The 19,885-nt window shown below is 42.9% G+C and overlaps 1 protein-coding gene across 2 annotated transcripts in view; it reads left to right on the plus strand.

The window, feature by feature from the left end:
- The window catches only part of dpys (dihydropyrimidinase), a 48,601-nt gene extending 30,918 nt beyond the window's left edge, over positions 1–17,683 (plus strand). The window contains exons 8-9 of one of the 2 annotated variants that reach the window (XM_014158408.2): positions 16,988–17,195; positions 17,393–17,683. In XM_014158408.2, the coding sequence (XP_014013883.1) occupies positions 16,988–17,195; positions 17,393–17,452 (268 nt within the window). In that variant the 3' untranslated portion in view covers positions 17,453–17,683. The remainder of the gene's footprint in view (positions 1–16,987; positions 17,196–17,392) is intronic. The other variant, NM_001173939.1, reaches the window with a different exon arrangement.
- Positions 17,684–19,885: the final 2,202 nt, after the last annotated feature.

The following is a 19,885-nucleotide window of genomic DNA, read 5'->3' on the forward strand; positions in this document are numbered from 1 at the left end:
TATGGTACAACCTGGATATAACTATGGTACAACCTGGACATAACTATGGTACAGCCTGGATATAACTATGGTACAACCTGGATATAATTATGGTACAGCCTGGATATAACTATGGTACAGCCTGGATATAACTATGGTACAACCTGGATATAATTATGGTACAGCCTGGATATAACTATGGTACAACCTGGATATAACTATGGTACAGCCTGGATAAAGCTATGGTACAACCTGGATATAACTATGGTACAGCCTGGATATAACTATGGTACAACCTGGATATAACTATGGTACAGCCTGGATATAACTATGGTACAGCCTGGATATAACTATGGTACAGCCTGGATATAACTATGGTAGAGCCTGGATATAACTATGGTACAGCCTGGATATAACTATGGTACAGCCTCGATATAACTATGGTACAGCCTGGATATAACTATGGTACAACCTGGATATAACTATGGTACAGCCTGGATATAACTATGGTACAACCTGGATATAACTATGGTACAGCCTGGATATAACTATGGTACTACCTGGACATAACTATGGTACAACCTGGATATAACTATGGTACAACCTGGACATAACTATGGTACAGCCTGGATATAACTATGGTACAGCATAGACATAACTATGGTACAACCTGGATATAACTATGGTACAGCCTGGATATAACTATGGTACAGCCTGGACATAACTATGGTACAACCTGGATATAACTATGGTACAACCTGGATATAACTATGGTACAACCTGGATATAACTGTCATAGTCCGTGTATGTAGGTGGCAGGGAAGTCAGGCGCAGGAGAAAACAGAGTGGTTTAAAAATGGAATATTTATTTCCAAAACCAACGTAGAAAAGAATCCGGGTAAAACAATAACCCGTCACACACCGATATAGAAACAACATGTACATAACAAACAAACAATCACCGACAGAGAAATGAGGGGAATCAGAGGGTTAAATACACAACATATAATTACTGGGATATGAAACAGGTGTGTAAAGAGACCAGACAAAACCAATGGAAAATGAAAAACTGATCAATGGTGGCTAGAAGGCCGGCGACGTCGACCGCCGAACACCACCCGAACAAGGAGGGGCATCAACTTCAGTAGAAGTCGTGACAATAACTATGGTACAACCTGGATATAACTATGGTACAACCTGGATATAACTATGGTACAGCCTGGACATAACTATGGTACAACCTGGATATAACTATGGTACAGCCTGGATATAACTATGGTACAGCCTGGATATAACTATGGTACAACCTGGATATAACTATGGTACAACCTGGATATAACTATGGTACAACCTGGATATAACTATGGTACAACCTGGATATAACTATGGTACAGCCTGGACATAACTATGGTACAACCTGGACATAACTATGGTACAACCTGGATATAACTATGGTACAGCCTGGACATAACTATGGTACAACCTGGATATAACTATGGTACAGCCTGGACATAACTATGGTACAGCCTGGATATAACTATGTTACAGCCTGGACACAGTAGAAGGTGAAGGAAGTGGCTCTTTCACTCAGTAGGTCCAACACGCACCAGCTGAGACCATGCCCACAAGTCACCAGCCGTGACATCACCGCTGTGTCATCTGCATTGTTCAAATTAAGATCATTTAAAAGGAAGATTTGCACAATTTGATCTCTTTTTGCACTTAATCCATTGGGTATATGTTTAATGTTTTGGGAAATTAAATAGTGGGGTTATGAATAATCCCAGTGAGCAATTCAACATGCTTATGTAAGCACTGATGTTTGATAGTAATATCCGGTGGGGACGTAGTCATTTTTTTAATGTTGAGGTTGACACATTTTCTCATAAATTGAGACCTGATTACTCTGACTCTTCATCACAATACAAAATACCTGAATGTTTAGATTTAAATAGTTATTTTAAGTCAAATATATGGTGTTGTTTAGGCCAAAGGGAAGGGTTGCATAAGTGTCATTCCTAGAGTAAGAAAATAACGGACATTTGTAATCTATATGAGGCCGCAGATGTGGAACTATACTCCCCACCCAAACAAACACACACACACACACACACACACACACACACACACACACACACACACACACACACACACACACACACACACACACACACACACACACACACACACACACACATCTGTACCGTACATATCTCTACTAAGCAGTAAACTAGACTAGCGTATGTGTGCATGCAAGGCAAGGAGCTAGCAACAGCCATAACAGGCTTACATAACCCAGCAGTAACAGCACTGCTCTCTTTCCTATGGAATCTGGGCTAGGTCCCTCAAGGCAAATCACAAAGTGTTGATGTGAGCTGAAGAAGGGATAGGAAGAGGGATGAACCCCAGTGTCATTTTCCTGTAAATGAATTTCATGATAACTTGAGATAAGGCTCTTGGAAGTGGTGCTCAGCTCAGCTCAGACAGACCTTGTGAATATTACTAATGCATGCAGCTCTGCAATAAGGAAGAGATCTTGTCCCTACCTCCCCTCTTAGCCTTGATGATGACATCATGTCCAATTCTATATCAGATCAATTCTAGTGTCACAAGCTTGTGAGGTTGTCAAGTCTCAGCACCCAGAACCAAATCAGCTACTGGATTATGTCTTTTAACATTTTAATGGGCTGTGATGAGAGACTACGGTTGTATAGTAATCCTATAGTATACAATTACATATTGCTGTACAGTACAGTAGCATTGTTTGTTGTACAGTATGTGTGCTGCCACTGTGTTATAGTCCTATAGTGGGATTGAGGCTTTGTAGCTCTTAATGTTACATTTTTGTAACTATCAATTCATCTGTGAAACTGCGTCATTAATTGGCCTAAATACGGTTTAAAAACACCAGGGTCCGGAGGCAAGACTCAGTTATGGAATGCAATGAAGCTACAGTAGGTCTGCATCACAAATAGCATTATATTCCCTACATAGGGCTCTGGTCAAAAGTAGTGCACTATGGGAAATAGGGTGCCATTTAGGACATATCCTTTGGGTTTGTGTCATTAGGGTACCGGAGGGATGGAGAAAATAACTCTCTCTATTCGTCTTAATTATTTAGTCTTTTAGCCTAGTGTCCTTCTTCCCCTTTTTTTATTATTTTATATTTTAATTTTATTGCCGCTACACAAGATGACTGTGGAGGGAAATATTACCTGTCATAGCAGCATTGTCATTAATTATTCATTAAAACAATTATTAGAATTTTAAGATTGCTTTCTCTCTTCTTCATATAGTTTTATAGTTGTAATTTCTCAGCAGCAACCAATTAAAGGTTAAAGTTTTACCTTCCATTAGACACAGCGTTTCTTTAATCCAAACTTTAAAAGTGATCTGTATCCTCTGTCAGTTAATTTAAACTGCTCATTTAGATTTAACGTCTCATTCCAGCAGCCCTAGGCATATGGCAGACAGAATAATGTCTGGATACCCAGGTAGCAGGCAGGACTATTCTTTTTACTGTGCTTATGCAGCACTTCTCATATAGCTGCCACAATAGTACTGTAAGAAAACACAGAAAATGTTTAGACACAATTTATTGACTGAAAAATATTGCAGATGACGTGCCTTGTAAGCTGTTTTTCTCCCCATGTTCCAAATACTATTATGATGTATTGGTACTTAGACCAGAGAATGTAATTTGCCAGTAGCTTTTTCTGAGTTTTAAATGCCAAATACATTTAAACTCAGTTTTTCACAATTCCTGACATTTAATCCTAGTACAAATTCCCTGTCTTAGGTCAGTTAGGATCACCAGTTTGTTTTAAGAATGTGAAATGTCAGAATAATAGTAGAGAGAATGATTTATTTCAGCTTTTATTTATTTGTATTTATTTAACCAGGTAGGCTAGTTGAGAACAAGTTCTCATTTGCAACTGCGACCTGGCCAAGATAAAGCGAAAGCAATTCGACACATACAACAACACAGAGTTACACATGGAATAAACAAAACATACAGTGAATAATACAGTAGAACAAAAGAAAACAAAAAGTCTATTAAACAGTGAGTGCAAATGAGGTAAGTTAAGGCAATAAATAGGCCATGGTGGCGAAGTAAATACAATATAGCAATTAAACACTGGAATGGTAGATGTGCAGAAGATGAATGTGCAAGTAGAGATACTGGGGTGCAAAGGAGCAAGATAAATAAATAAATACAGTATGGGAATGAGGTAGGTAGATCGATGGGCTGTTTACAGATGGGCTATGTACAGGTGCAGTGATCTCTGAGCTGCTCTGACAGCTGGTGCTTAAAGCTAGTGAGGGAGATATGAGTCTCCAGCTTCAGAGATTTTTGGAGTTCGTTCCAGTCATTGGCAGCAGAGAACTGGAAGGAAAGGAGGCCAAAGGAGGAATTGGCTTTGGGGGTGACCAGTGAGATATACCTGCTGGAGCGCGTGCTACAGGTGGGTGCTGCTATGGTGACCAGTGAGCTGAGATAAGGCGGGGCTTTACCAAGCAGAGACTTGTAGATAACCTGTAGCCAGTGGGTTTGGCGACGAGTATGAAGCGAGGGCCAACCAACGAGAGCATACAGGTCGCAATGGTGGGTAGTGTATGGGGCTTTGGTGACAAAACGGATGGCACTGTGATAGACTGCATTCAATTTGTTGAGTAGAGTGTTGGAAGCTATTTTATAGATGACATCACCGAAGTCGAGGATCGGTAGGATGGTCAGTTTTTACGAGGGTGTGTTTGGCAGCATGAGTGAAGGATGCTTTGTTGCGATATAGGAAGCCGATTCAAGATTTAATTTTGGATTGGAGATGCTTAATGTGAGTCTGGAATTAGAGTTTACAGTCTAACCAGACACCCAGGTATTTGTAGTTGTCCACGTATTCTAAGTCAGAGCCGTCCAGAGTAGTGATGCTGGGCGGGCGAGCAGGTGCGAGCAGTGATCGATTGAATAGCATGCATTTAGTTTTACCTGCATTTAAGAGCAGTTGGAGTCCACGGAAGGAGAATTGTATGGCATTGAAGCTCGTCTGGAGGTTAGTTAACAGTGTCCAAAGAGGGGCCAGAAGTATACAGAATGGTGTCGTCTGCATAGAGGTGGATCAGAGAATCACCAGCAGCAAGAGCAACATCATTGATGTATACAGAGAAGAGAGTCATCTCGATAATTGAACCCCTTGGCACACCCATAGAGACTGCCAGAGGTCCGGACAACAGGCCCTCCGATTTGACACACTGAACTCTATCAGAGAAATAGTTGAAATAAACCGGGCGAGAAAATCATTTGAGAAACCAAGGCTGTCGAGTCTGCCGATAAGAATGTAGTGATTGACAGAGTCGAAAGCCTTGGCCAGGTCGATGAAGACGGCTGTACAGTAATGTCTCTTATCGATGCCGGTTATGATGTCGTTTAGGACCTTGAGCGTGGCTGAGGTGCACCCATGACCAACTCTGAAACCAGATTGCATAGCGGAGAAGGTACGGTGGGATTCGAAATGGTTGGTAATCTGTTTGTTAACTTGGCTTTCAAAGACCTTAGAAAGACAGGGTAGGATAGATATAGGTCTGTAGCAGTTTGGGTTTAGAGTGTCTCCCCCTTTGAAGAGGGGGATGATCGCGGCAGCTTTCCAATCTTTGGGAATCTCAGACGATACGAAAGAGAGGTTGAACAGGCTAGTAATAGGGGTTGCAACAATTTCGGCAGGTAATTTTAGAAAGAGAGGATACAGATTGTCTAGCCCGGCTGATTTGTATGGGTCCAGATTTTGCAGCTCTTTCAGAACATCAGCTATCTGGATTTGGGTGAAGGAGAAATGGTGGGGGCTTTGGCGGGTTGCTGTGGGGGGTGCCGGGCAGTTGACCGGGGTAGGGGTAGCCAGGTGGAAAGCATGGTGGATTTATCGGTGGTAACAGTGTTTCCTAGCCTCAGAGCAGTGGGCAGCTGGGAGGAGGTGCTCTTATTCTCCATGGACTTTACAGTGTCCGAGAACATTTTTGAGTTAGTACTACAGGATGCAAATTTTTGTTTGAAAAAGCTAGCCTTAGATTTTCTAACTGCCTGTGTATATTGGTTCCTAACTTCCCTGAAAAGTTGCATATCACGGGGTTGCATATCACGATTCGATGCTAATGCAGAACACCACAGGATGTTTTTGTGCTGGTCAAGGGCAGACAGGTCTGGAATGAACCAAGGACTATATCTATTACTAGTTCAAAAAAAATTTGAGTGGGGCATGCTTATTTAAGATGGTGAGGAAGGCACTTTTAAAGAATAGCCAGGCATCATCTACTGACGGGATGAGGTCAATGTCATTCCAGGATACCCCGGCCAGGTCGATTAGAAAGTCCTGCTCACAGAAGTGTTTTAGGGAGCGTTTGACAGTGATGAGGGGTGGTCGTTTGGTCGCAGACCCATTACAGATGCAGGCAATGAGGCAGTGATCGCTGAGATCTTGATTGAAAACAGCAGAGGTGTATTTGGAGGGCGAGTTAGTTAGGATGACATCTATGAGGGTGCCCGTGTTTACGGATTTGGGGTTGTACCTGGTAGGTTCATTGATAATTTGTGTGAGATTGAGGGCATCAAGCTTAGATTGTAGGATGGCCAGGGTGTTAAGCATGTGCCAGTTTAGGTCACCTAGTAGCACGAGCTCAGAAGATAGATGGGGGGCAGTCAATTCACATATGGTATCGAGGGCACAGCTGGGGGCAGAGGGAGGTCTTTTGCAAGCGGCAACAGTGAGAGACTTGTTTCTGGAAAGGTGAATTTTTATAAGTAGAAGCTCGAATTGTTTGGGTACAGACCTGGATAGTAAGACAAAACTCTGCAGGCTATCTCTACAGTAGATTGCAACACCGCCCCCTTTGGCAGTTCTATCTTGGCGGAAAATGTTATAGTTAGCGATGGAGATTTCAGGGTTTTTGGTGGTTTTCCTAAGCCAGGATTCAGACACGGCTAAGACATCCAGGTTGGCAGAGTGTGCTAAAGCAGTGAGTAAAACAAACTTAGGGAGTAGGCTTCTAATGTTCACATGCATGAAACCAAGGCTTTTACGGTTACAGAAGTCATCAAATGAGAGCACCTGGGGAGTGGGAGTGGAGCTAGGCACTGCAGTACCTGGATTAACCTCCACATCACCAGAGGAACAGAGGAGAAGTAGGATAAGGGTACGGCTAAAGGCTATACGAACTGGCCGTCTAGCACGTTTGGAACAGAGAGTAAAAGGAGCAGGTTTCTGGGCACGATAGCATAGATTCAAGGCATAGTGTACAGACAAAGGTAAGATAGGATGTGAGTAAATTGGAGGTAAACCTAGGCATTGAGTAATGATGAGAGAGATATAGTCTTTAGAGACGTTTAGACCAGGTGATGTCATCGCATATGTAGGAGGTGGAACAACATGGTTGGTTAAGGCATATTGAGCAGGGCTAGAGGCTCTACAGTGAAATAAGACAGTAATCACTAACCAGGACAGTAATGGACGGGGCATATTGATATTAGAGAGAGGCATGCGTAGCCAAGTGAACATATGGGTCCAGTGATTGGTTGGGCTGACTGGGGACACGGCGATTCAGAAGGTTAGCAGGCCGATGCTAACAGTTAGTAGGCTGGGGCTAAACAAGCTAGCAATTAGCAGACAGGGGCTGGCAAGCTAGCAGTTAGCAGACCGGGTTAGCAAGCAAGCACTTGGCAGACCGGAGCTAGCAGTTAGCAGACCGAGGCAGGCAAGCTAGCCTTTGGGGGATGGCGCGATGGGGATATGTCTGTTTTTGCCTTTTCGTGCGGTGACGTCGATAGACCAGTTGTGGAATTAGTTGGGTTCCAAGTAGCTCTCATTCTGCTAACCAGCTACCGGTTAGCGCGCCTGAGGGGCCTGTTGGAATCCTCTGGCAGATTATGTCGGTATTCCAGTCGTAGAGGATCGGCGGGGTTCCGTGCCCCATACCGGCAGTAGAAGGGGTCCGGATATTGTAGCCCAGGAGTGGGCTTCGGTGGTAGCACAGGAGCCCTGGCCGAGCTAGCTTCAGGCTAATTGGTGCTTGCTCTGGGATGGAAACACTAGCCAGGAGTAGTCATCCGGGATTGTGGTTAGCTAGTTGCAAAGATCCAGATGAAAATGTTCAGAGTTTGCGGTAGGAATCCGGGGATATGGGAAATAAAATAATAATAGGCCCGTTATGCTCTGGTTTGAGTCACGTTGTTCGAACTGGTGAGAGCTTTCCGAGCTAAAGGTTAGCTGATGACCGCTAGCAATGGTTTGCTGACTGATAGCTGGTAGGTAGTTAGCTGGCTAGCTTTAGTTGAGGGATTCCAGATCCGAAGTAAATAGAAATACTTTAGAAAAAAAACAGATCCACGCCACATTGGGTGAGGGGGTTGCAGGAGAGTATTTAGAAGTTGAGGTTTAGGAAAATATTTTTAAAAGATATGCAAAGAAAAGATGTAAAAAGATATGTACAAGGAACACGACAGGACAAAGACGTCTGACTGCTGCGCCATCTTGGAAATCACATTCCCAGTGGGTCAGAAGTTTACATACACTCAATTAGTATTTGGTAGCATTGCCTTTACATTGTTTAACTTGGGTCAAACGATTTGGGTAGCCTTCCACAAGCCTTCCACATTCACCCTCTGAATGACACACATACACAATCCATGTCTCAATTGTCTCAAGGCATAAAAATCCTTCTTTAATCTGTCTCCTCCCCTTCATCTACACTGATTGAAGTGGATTTAACAAGTGACATCAATAAGAGATCATAGCTTTCACCTGGTCAGTCAAAAGCTCCGAGGAAGGCCTTGAGGCAGATACATAAAGCTTATTAAAGAGCAGTGATACTAGCAAGAGCAGTGTGTCGGTTTCTTCATTTTTCTTATCTTATTCAACTGTTACCATTCACCTTCAACAAAGAGTGCCTCTTGAATTTTGGACATGGTCATTCTATGTCATGGAAAGAGCAGGTGGTCCTAATGTATTGTACACTCAGTGTATATAGAATCAAGATTAATTAAATATTGGGAATTCAAATTTGTGGGAATTGTATTCTGAAGTATTTAATACTGCATGGACTAAATCAAATGGAGTGCTCTGCTCAGCACTACCAATCCTTTGTGAATGTTTTCCTGGAGAGAACACAAACCCTGTGATATTTAGAGGAAACAGGTCATGTTTCATACCTCACGGAAAAAGCAGATGAAATATTATGTCAATTTAAAGGCACTGGGAAATGTCCTCTTTGATTTCCAAATGATAAAAATGTAAATAATCACTCTCTCTTCATCTACATTGATTGAAGTGGATTTAACAAGTGACATCAATAAGGGATCATAGCTTTCACATGGATTCACCTGGTCAGCAGTAGCGGAGCGTGGGTAAAATCACCGAGGAAGCCATGCCAGTAAAAAAGCCATATTACAACCGATGTTGTGATAATTGCGCTGTTTGCTCTATAACCCCTCTGATCATACACTACCGCGATATACAATAAGGCGTGACAACAAAAAGACAACAGTCGCACAGATGCGGAATAAATTAAACTACACATACATTTGTTTCATCACAAAACCGAAGAGCAGCATCTGTCCGGTGAAGTCCACAAAGCAAATATTGCATACAAACAGTTATCACCTACAGCATGGTCAAGCACGTAAACATGTTAGACAGTTTACTAAACAACTGCTGATTTAGAACCACGGAGTTACCGAAATCAGCACAAAGACATCAGGAGCACTGCTATTCCAGCACCAAATATACTGCTCAAAAAAATAAAGGGAACACTTAAACAACACAATGTAACTCCAAGTCAATCACACTTCTGTGAAATCAAACTGTCCACTTAGGAAGCGACACTGATTGACAATACATTTCACATGCTGTTGTGCAAATGGAATAGACAACAGGTGGAAATTATAGGCAATAAGCAAGACACCCCCAATAAAGGAGTGGTTCTGCAGGGGGTGACCACAGACCACTTCTCAGTTCCTATGCTTCCTGGCTGATGTTTCGGTCACTTTTGAATGCTGGCGGTGCTTTCACTCTAGTGGTAGCATGAGACGGTGTCTACAACCCACACAAGTGGCTCAGGTAGTGCAGCTCATCCAGGATGGCACATCAATGCGAGCTGTGGCAAGAAGGTTTGCTGTGTCTGTCAGCGTAGTGTCCAGAGCATGGAGGCGCTACCAGGAGACAGGCCAGTACATCAGGAGACGTGGAGGAGGCCGTAGGAGGGCAACAACCCAGCAGCAGGACCGCTACCTCCGCCTTTGTGCAAGGAGGAGCAGGAGGAGCACTGCCAGAGCCCTGCAAAATGACCTCCAGCAGGCCACAAATGTGCATGTGTCTGCTCAAACGGTCAGAAACAGACTCCACGAGGGTGGTATGAGGGTCCGACGTCCACAGGTGGGGGTTGTGCTTACAGCCCAACACCGTGCAGGACGTTTGGCATTTGCCAGAGAACACCAAGATTGGCAAATTCGCCACTGGCACCCTGTGCTCTTCACAGATGAAAGCAGGTTCACACTGAGCACATGTGACAGACGTGACAGAGTCTGGAGACGCCGTGGAGAACGTTCTGCTGCCTGCAACATCCTCCAGCATGACCGGTTTGGCGGTGGGTCAGTCATGGTGTGGGGTGGCATTTCTTTGGGGGGCCGCACAGCCCTCCATGTGCTCACCAGCGGTAGCCTGACTGTCATTAGGTACTGAGATGAGATCCTCAGACCCCTTGTGAGACCATTTGCTGGTGCGGTTGGCCCTGGGTTCCTCCTAATGCAAGACAAGGCTAGACCTCATGTGGCTGGAGTGTGTCAGCAGTTCCTGCAAGAGGAAGGCATTGAATCCAATTGAGCACATATGGGACATCATGTCTCGCTCCATCCACCAACGCCACGTTGCACCACAGACTGTCCAGGAGTTGGCGGATGCTTTAGTCCAGGTCTGGGAGGAGATCCTCAGGAGACCATCCGCCACCTCATCAGGAGCATGCCCAGGCGTTGTAGGGAGGTCATACAGGCACGTGGAGGCCACACACACTACTGAGCCTCATTTTGACTTGTTTTAAGGACATTACATCAAAGTTGGATCAGCCTGTAGTGTGGTTTTCCACTTTAATTTTGAGTGTGACTCCAAATCCAGACCTCCATGGGTTGATAAATTGGATTTCCATTGATTATTTTTGTGTGATTTTGTTGTCAGCACATTCAACTATGTAAAGAAAAAAGTATTTAATAAGATTATTTCATTCATTCAGATCTAGGATGTGTTGTTTAAGTGTTCCCTTTATTTTTTTGAGCAGTGTATATTTCAACATCATCAAATCAACAAGGCTATATATGTTTAGTATAATACGCTGAAAACAAATAAAGATACAAAAACAACTTAGTCCAAGGCCACATGTTTGCTGGCATCAATCAATCAAATGCTACGGCGGCAAAATATTATACTATTTTGGTCAAGACAGCATCAGATACATGGTATACACATACTGAGACAGAGGGGCGCTGTTTTCCTCGCTCTGATGATTTCTCCGGTGAGATTCATCCACTTGTTAATTGACGGAAAATTATGAAAACACAGGGAGAGACAAAAGATACATTAATTTATCATTTAAATGTTTTTATTGGTCAAATATTTGGGAAAGCCTGGCTTCCCTTGGCATCCACGAATACAGGCCACTGTTGGTCAGTCTGTCATGGAAAGAGCAGGTATCCTAATGTTTTGTACACTCAGTATATATATATATATATATATATACAGTACCAGTCAAAAGTTTTTCTTTATTTTGTAGAACAATAGTGAAGACATCAAAACTATTAAATAACACATATGGAATCATTTAGTAACCAAAAAAGTGTTAAACAAATCAAAATATATTTGATATTTGAGATTCTTCAAAGTAGCCACCCTTTTCCTTGATGACAGCTTTGCACAGTCATGGCATTCTCTCAACCAGCTTCACCTGGAACGCTTTTCCAACAATCTTGAGAGTTCCCACAAATGCTGAGAACTTGTTGGCTGCTTTTCTTTCACTCTGCGGTCCAACTCATCCCAAACCATCTCAATTGGGTTGAGGTCGGGTGACTGTGGAGGCCAGGTCATCTGATGCAACACTCAATCACTCTCCTTCTTGGTCAAATCGCTCTAACACAGCCTGGAGGTGTGTTGGGTCATTGATAGTCCCACTAAGCACAAACCAAATGGGATGGCGTTTCGCTGCAGAATGTTGTGGTAGCCATGCTGGTTAAGTGTGCCTTGAATTGTAAATACATCAGACAGTGTCACCAGCAAAGCACCCCAACACCATCAAACCTCCTCCTGTCACGGTTGTCGTAAGGAGAAGCGGACCAAAGTGCAGCGTTTGTGTCGTTACACATTTTATTTACCCTTACTATTTATATCTTACTATGGTCAGGACGTGACACCTCCATGCTTCACGGGACCAAACATGCAGAGATCATCTGTTCACCTACTCTGCATCTCACAAAGACACAGCGGTTGGAACCAAAAATCTATAATTTGTATTCATCAGACCAAAGGACAGATTTCCACCGGTCTAATATCAATTGCTGGTGAAGCAAGTCTCTTCTTCTTAAGGGTATCCTTTAGTAGTGATTTATTTGCATCAATTTGACCATGAAGGCCTGATTCACGCAGTCTCCTCTGAACAGTTGATGTTGAGATATATCTGTTACTTGAACTTGGTGAAACATTTATTTGGGCTGCAATTTGGGCTGCAATCTGAGGTGCAGTTAACTTGAATTAATTTATCCTCTGCAGCAGAGGTAACTCTGGGTCTTCCTTTCCTGTGGCGGTCCTCATGAGAGCAAGTTTCATCATAGCACTTGATGGTTTTTGAGACTGCACTTGAAGAAACTTTCAAAGTTCTTTAAATGTTCAAGATTGACTGACCTTCATGTCTTAAAGTAATGATGGACTGTTGTTTCTCTTTGCTTATTTGAGCTGTTCTTGCCATAATATGGACTTGTTTTTTTACCAAATAGGGCTATCTTCTGTATATCAACCCTACCTTGTCACAATACAACTGATTGGCTCAAACACATGAAGAAGGAAAGAAATTCCACAAATTAACTTTTAACAAGGCACACCTGTTAATTGAAATGCATTCCAGTTGAATACTTTAAGAAGCTGGTTGAGAGAATGCCAAGAGTGTGCAAAGCTGTCATCAAGGCAAAGGGTAGCTACTTTGAAGATTTGTTGAAAACGTTTTTTGGTTACTACATGATTCCATATGTGTTATTTCATAGTTTTGATGTCTTCACTACTTTTTTACAATGTAGAAGATAGCCCTATATATATATATATATATATATATATATACTGCAAAAAAAATAAAGGGAACACTAAAATAACACATCCTAGATCTGAATGAATGAAATAATCTTATTAAATACTTTTTTCTTTACATAGTTGAATGTGCTGACAACAAAATCACACAAAAATAATCAATGGAAATCCAATTTATCAACCCATGGAGGTCTGGATTTGGAGTCACACTCAAAATTAAAGTGGAAAACCACACTACAGGCTGATCCAACTTTGATGTAATGTCCTTAAAACAAGTCAAAATGAGGCTCAGTAGTGTGTGTGGCCTCCACGTGCCTGTATGACCTCCCTACAACGCCTGGGCATGCTCCTGATGAGGTGGCGGATGGTCTCCTGAGGATCTCCTCCCAGACCTGGACTAAAGCATCCGCCAACTCCTGGACAGTCTGTGGTGCAACGTGGCATTGGTGGATGGAGCGAGACATGATGTCCCAGATGTGCTCAATTGGATTCAGGTCTGGGGAACGGGTGGGCCAGTCCATAGCATCAATGCCTTCCTCTTGCAGGAACTGCTGACACACTCCAGCCACATGAGGTCTAGCATTGTCTTGCATTAGGAGGAACCCAGGGCCAACCGCACCAGCATATGGTCTCACAAGGGGTCTGAGGATCTCATCTCGGTACCTAATGGCAGTCAGGCTACCTCTGGCGAGCACATGGAGGGCTGTGCGGCCCCCCAAAGAAATGCCACCCCACACCATGACTGACCCACCGCCAAACCGGTCATGCTGGAGGATGTTGCAGGCAGCAGAACGTTCTCCACGGCGTCTCCAGACTCTGTCACGTCTGTCACATGTGCTCAGTGTGAACCTGCTTTCATCTGTGAAGAGCACAGGGTGCCAGTGGCGAATTTGCCAATCTTGGTGTTCTCTGGCAAATGCCAAACGTCCTGCACGGTGTTGGGCTGTAAGCACAACCCCCACCTGTGGACGTCGGGCCCTCATACCACCCTCATGGAGTCTGTTTCTGACCGTTTGAGCAGACACATGCACATTTGTGGCCTGCTGGAGGTCATTTTGCAGGGCTCTGGCAGTGCTCCTCCTGCTCCTCCTTGCACAAAGGCGGAGGTAGCGGTCCTGCTGCTGGGTTGTTGCCCTCCTACGGCCTCCTCCACGTCTCCTGATGTACTGGCCTGTCTCCTGGTAGCGCCTCCATGCTCTGGACACTACGCTGACAAACACAGCAAACCTTCTTGCCACAGCTCGCATTGATGTGCCATCCTGGATGAGCTGCACTACCTGAGCCACTTGTGTGGGTTGTAGACTCCGTCTCATGCTACCACTAGAGTGAAAGCACCGCCAGCATTCAAAAGTGACCGAAACATCAGCCAGGAAGCATAGGAACTGAGAAGTGGTCCTTGGTCCCCACCTGCAGAACCACTCCTTTATTGGGGGTGTCTTGCTAATTGCCTATAATTTCCACCTGTTGTCTATTCCATTTGCACAACAGCATGTGAAATTTATTGTCAATCAGTGTTGCTTCCTAAGTGGACAGTTTGATTTCACAGAAGTGTGATTGACTTGGAGTTACATTGGGTTGTTTAAGTGTTCCCTTTATTTTTTTGAGCAGTATAATATATATATATATATATATATATATATATATATATATATATATATGATATATATATATGTATATATATGTATATATATACAGTTGAAGTCGGAAGTTTACATAGACTTAGGTTGGACTCATTAAAATTCGTTTTTCAACCACTCCATTGTCACGTCCTGACCCTAATAAGATGTAACTTTCTATAGTAAAGTAGGTCAGGGCGTGACAGGGGGTGTTTTGGGTGGTTTGTCTATGTTTTCTATTTCTATGTTTTGTTCTAGTATTCTATTTCTATGTTGGAGGTTTTTGGGATGATCTCCAATTAGAGGAAGCTGGTTCGCGTTGTCTCTAATTGGAGATCATATTTAAGTTGGGTTTTTTCTAGTGAGTTTGTGGGCAGTTGTATTCTGTTTAGTTGTGTTCTGTTCTGTGTAGACTTCAGTACCTGACAGAACTGTTAGCTGTTCGTTTTGGTTTTGTTATTTTCTTTAGTGTTCTGAGTTTAAATAAACGTCATTATGAGCACTCAACACGCTGCGCCTTGGTCCCCTCTATACGACAGCCGTTACATCCATACATTTCTTGTTAACAAACTATAGTTTTGGCAAGTCGGTTAGTCATTTTTCAGCAATTGTTTACAGACAGATTAAATACACTAAGTTGACTGTGCCCTTAAACAGCTGGGAAAATTCCAGAAAATGATGTCATGGCTTTAGAAGCTTCTGATAGGCTAATTGACATCATCTGAGTCAATTGCCGGTGTACCTGTGGATGTATTTCAAGGCCTACCGTCAAACCCAGTGCCTCTTTGCTTGACATCATGGGAAAATCAAAAGAAATCAGCCAAGACCTCAGAAAACAAATGGTAGACCTCTACAAGTCTGGTTCATCCTTGGGAGCAATTTCCAAATGCCTGAAGGTACCATGTTCATCTGTACAAACAACAGTACGCAAGTATAAACACCATGGGACCACGCAGCCGTCATACCGCTCAGAAAGGAGACGCGTTCTGTCTCCTAGAGATGAACGTAGTTTGATGCGAAAAGTGCAAATCAAATCCCAGAAGAAAAGCAAAGGACCTTGTGAAGATGCTGGAGGAAACAGGTACAAAAGTATCTAGATCCACAGTAAAACGAGTCCTATATCGACATAACCTGAAAGGCCGCTCAGCAAGGAAGAAGCCACTGCTCCAAAACCGCCATAAAAAAAGCCTGTTTGGCCATAATGACCATCGTTATGTTTGGAGGAAAAAGGGAGAGGCTTGCAAGCCGAAGAACACCATCCCTACCGTGAAGCATGGGGGTGGCAGCATCATGTTGTGGGTGTGCTTTGCTGCAGGAGGGACTGGTGCACTTCACAAAATAGATGGCATCATGAGGCAGGAAAATTATGTGGATATATTAAAGCAACATCTCAAGACATCAGTCAGGAAGTTAAAGCTTGGTCGCAAATGAGTCATCCAAATGGACAATGACCCCAAGCATACTTCCAAAGTTGTGGCAAAATGGCTTAAGGACAACAAAGTCAAGGTATTGGAGTGGCCATCACAAAGCCCTGACCTCAAACCCATAGAAAATGTGTGGGCAGAACTGAAAAAGCATGTGCGAGCAAGGAGGCCTACAAAACCTGACTCAGACACACCAGCTCTGTCAGGAGGAAGGGGCCAAAATTCACCCAATTTATTGTGGGAAGCTTGTGGAAGGCTACCCAAAACGTTTGACCCAAGTTAAACAATTTAAAGGCAATGCTACCAAATACTAATTGAGTGTATGTAACTTCTGACCCACTGGGAACGTGATGAAAGTAATAAAAACTGAAATAAATCATTCTCTCTACTATTCTTCTGATATTTCACATTCTTAAAATTAAGTGGTGATCCTAACAGACCTAAGACAGGGAATATTTACTAGGATTAAATGTCAGGAATTGTGAAAAACTGAGTTGAAATGTATTTGGCTAAGGTGTATGTAAATGTATGACTTCAACTGTATATATATCTTATAACTTGTAATGTCCTCATTCAACACAGTATCTGACCAATTAGGTCTGCATCTGCGTGTTTGTGTGTGTGCCCGTGTGTGTTTGTGCATGTGTAGAAAGATCTCTGCAGCTACGCACCACCAGGCTGTGGATTACAACATCTTTGAGGGCATGGAATGCCACGGTGTTCCCGTGGTGACCATCTCCAGAGGGAAGGTTGTCTATGAGAGAGGTCAGCTGAAGACCCAGCCAGGACAGGGCCGCTTCATCCCCAGACAGCCCTACGCAGAGTTCATCTACAAGCGAGTCAACCAGAGGGAACAGGTCTGTCTCAATATTATAGCGTTTTGTGACATATCGCTTTATTATAAAGTTTCATAATGTTCCGTGACTACATCTATAATGTGCTATTCATGTATTTATAAGGCCCAATAACACTTTATAAGAAGTTTCATCAAGTGTTGTAGTTATACCTGTATTATTAACTGTGGTTTTTAAAAAGCTGTTTGTTTGTTTTCCAGGTGGGACAGCCTCGTCCTGTAATCAGGAAGCCTTATGATGGTGAAATCATCGCCATATAAAGGAATGGAACTCATCATGAAAGAGACTGTTTAGCTCAGGATCTACATGCAACGTGTCCGTGAATTTTGATATGCTGGACCAAGATAAAATGTATGTTTGTTTGAATGCAAATGCCAGTCAATGTTTTGATTCTGATGATATTATGTTGCCAAACTATTTAGTACAATTTATACAATTGCATAACATGTATTATGTTATTACCATGTGAAATAAACACTTGCATAGTTATATTTGATGATGATGATGCCCATTTAAACACTTAACTTCCAACAATATGTCTTTGTTACTGTATGTTTGTATCTGGCATGTTGGACATTGGATGAGAGTCTACCCTTACCTCCGTGTTAGACTATGGCTGGGATACCTTCAAATGCAGGTTGTCTAGAAGCACACAGTGTTTCACATTGAAAGCTAATTTCAACTTGAGCTGACATACACAGCGTTTACCATGAACATGAGCTTCACAAACTCTGGGGAAAATTGTCAGTAGTGCAGCGCGCATTGCTGCAACGTGCATGGCCTTTGTAAAAAAGGCCCAGTGCTAATGTCACACAGCATCACATTACACATTGGGATTGTCTCCTACTGGGCATTCTGGCATGCTGGCGTGGTACTGAGCCGCTGGCGCTCTGCAGACATAATGTGAGTTTATCAGAGGAAACGCTACGGGTCAGTGGCAGCAGTGTGTGAGTCACAGTCAGCCCACTCATCTCTGTGCCTGCTCTGTGGCTCTGCCTTCTCTTTCACTGTGCCTTCTCTTTCACTGTGCCTTCTCTCAGTAACAGACCTGGGTTAAAATAGTACATATTTTCTTTCAAAAACTTACACTGCACTTTACGGAGTTGACCTGCCTGGCACAATTGAGCAATGGCATGTCCAATTGTGGTATTAGGCAACATTTTTCACATGATCCTTTATCTTCATATACAGTGGGGTTTGACATTATTGAAGCCCTTGATAAAGATGAGCAAAAATAATTAATATACTGAGCTATATTGTATGCTCCCCAAATTTTTGAAAATTATATTATTTTATACTAATACACTCGCTGAAGAGAAAAGGTAAGGGTAAAAATGATTGACACCCCGGTTTTCAATACCTTTCAATACCTGACCTTGCGAGGATAACGGTGCTGAGCTTTTTTCTAAAATGTTTTATGAGTTGGAGAACACATTGGGAGCGATCTTAGACACTTCCGCCATACAGAATCCTTTCAGATCCTTGATATCCTTAGTATGCGCTTATGGACTGCCCTCTTCAATTCAAACCACGTTTTCAATGGGGTTCATGTCTGAGATTGCCATTGCAAAATTTTGATTTTTGTAGACAATTAACTATTTCTTTGTGGATTTTGATGGGTTATTGTCTTGCTAGACGATCCACTTGAGGTCAAGTTTCAGCCTCCTGTCAGAGGCAACAAGGTTTTTGGCTAAAATGTCCTTGTACTGGGTAAAGATCATGATGGCATTGACCTTAACAAGGGCCCCAGGACCAGTTGAGGCAAAACAGCCCCAAAACATCAAAGCTCCACCACCATATTTTACAGTGGGTATGGGGTGCTTTTCTGCTTATGCATTCTCATTTATGAGCTCTATTTTCATGTCATCCAACAAATGTAAATGCCTGGAGTTTGCTAGATGGCATTGGCAATTGGATAGGAACCGGTGCTGTAACGGGGTGCGTACACTGGTGGCAGAGAAGTCAGGCGCAGGAGAGCGAAAACTGATTTACAACGGTGTCCTTTAATAAACATAAAAACCACCGTAAACAGAACAATCAATGAATGGGTCAAACAAAACCCGGTATCTACCAGCATCACGTACACAAGCACTACAAGAAACAATTCCGGACAAGGACATGGGGGAACAAAGGGTTAAATACACAACATGTAATTGATGGAATTGAAACCAGGTGTGAGGGAAGACAAGACAAAACAAATGGAAAATGAAAGGTGGATCGGCGATGGCTAGAAGGCCGGTGACGTTGACCGCCGAACGCCGCCCGAACTAGGAGAGGGACCGATGCTTTGGTCAGATGACATAAAAATAGAGCTCTTTGGCCGGGCACGCCAGTTGTGGGTTTCGTGTCGAAAGGAGAATTTGCAACAAAATCAACATTTTGCAATGGCCATCTCAGTTTCCGGACTTGAAACCCATTGAAAACCTGTGGTTTGAATTGATTAGAGCAGTCCATAGGAGCAGACTTAGGATATCAAGTATCTGGAAGGATTCTTTATTGAGAAATGGTTTAAGATCCCTCTCAGTGTGTTCTCCAACTCATAAAACAATTTGGAAAAAGGCTCAGTGCCGTTATTCTCACAAGGTGAGATATTGAAAGGTATTGAAAACAGGGGTGTCAATATTTTTTACCCCTAACTCTTTGAGAAAAAAATTATATTACTTGTTAAACAAAATTGTTCTCTCAGCAATTGT

This window comes from Salmo salar, chromosome ssa02, assembly GCF_905237065.1.
Source record: "Salmo salar chromosome ssa02, Ssal_v3.1, whole genome shotgun sequence".
Taxonomy (NCBI): domain Eukaryota; kingdom Metazoa; phylum Chordata; class Actinopteri; order Salmoniformes; family Salmonidae; genus Salmo; species Salmo salar.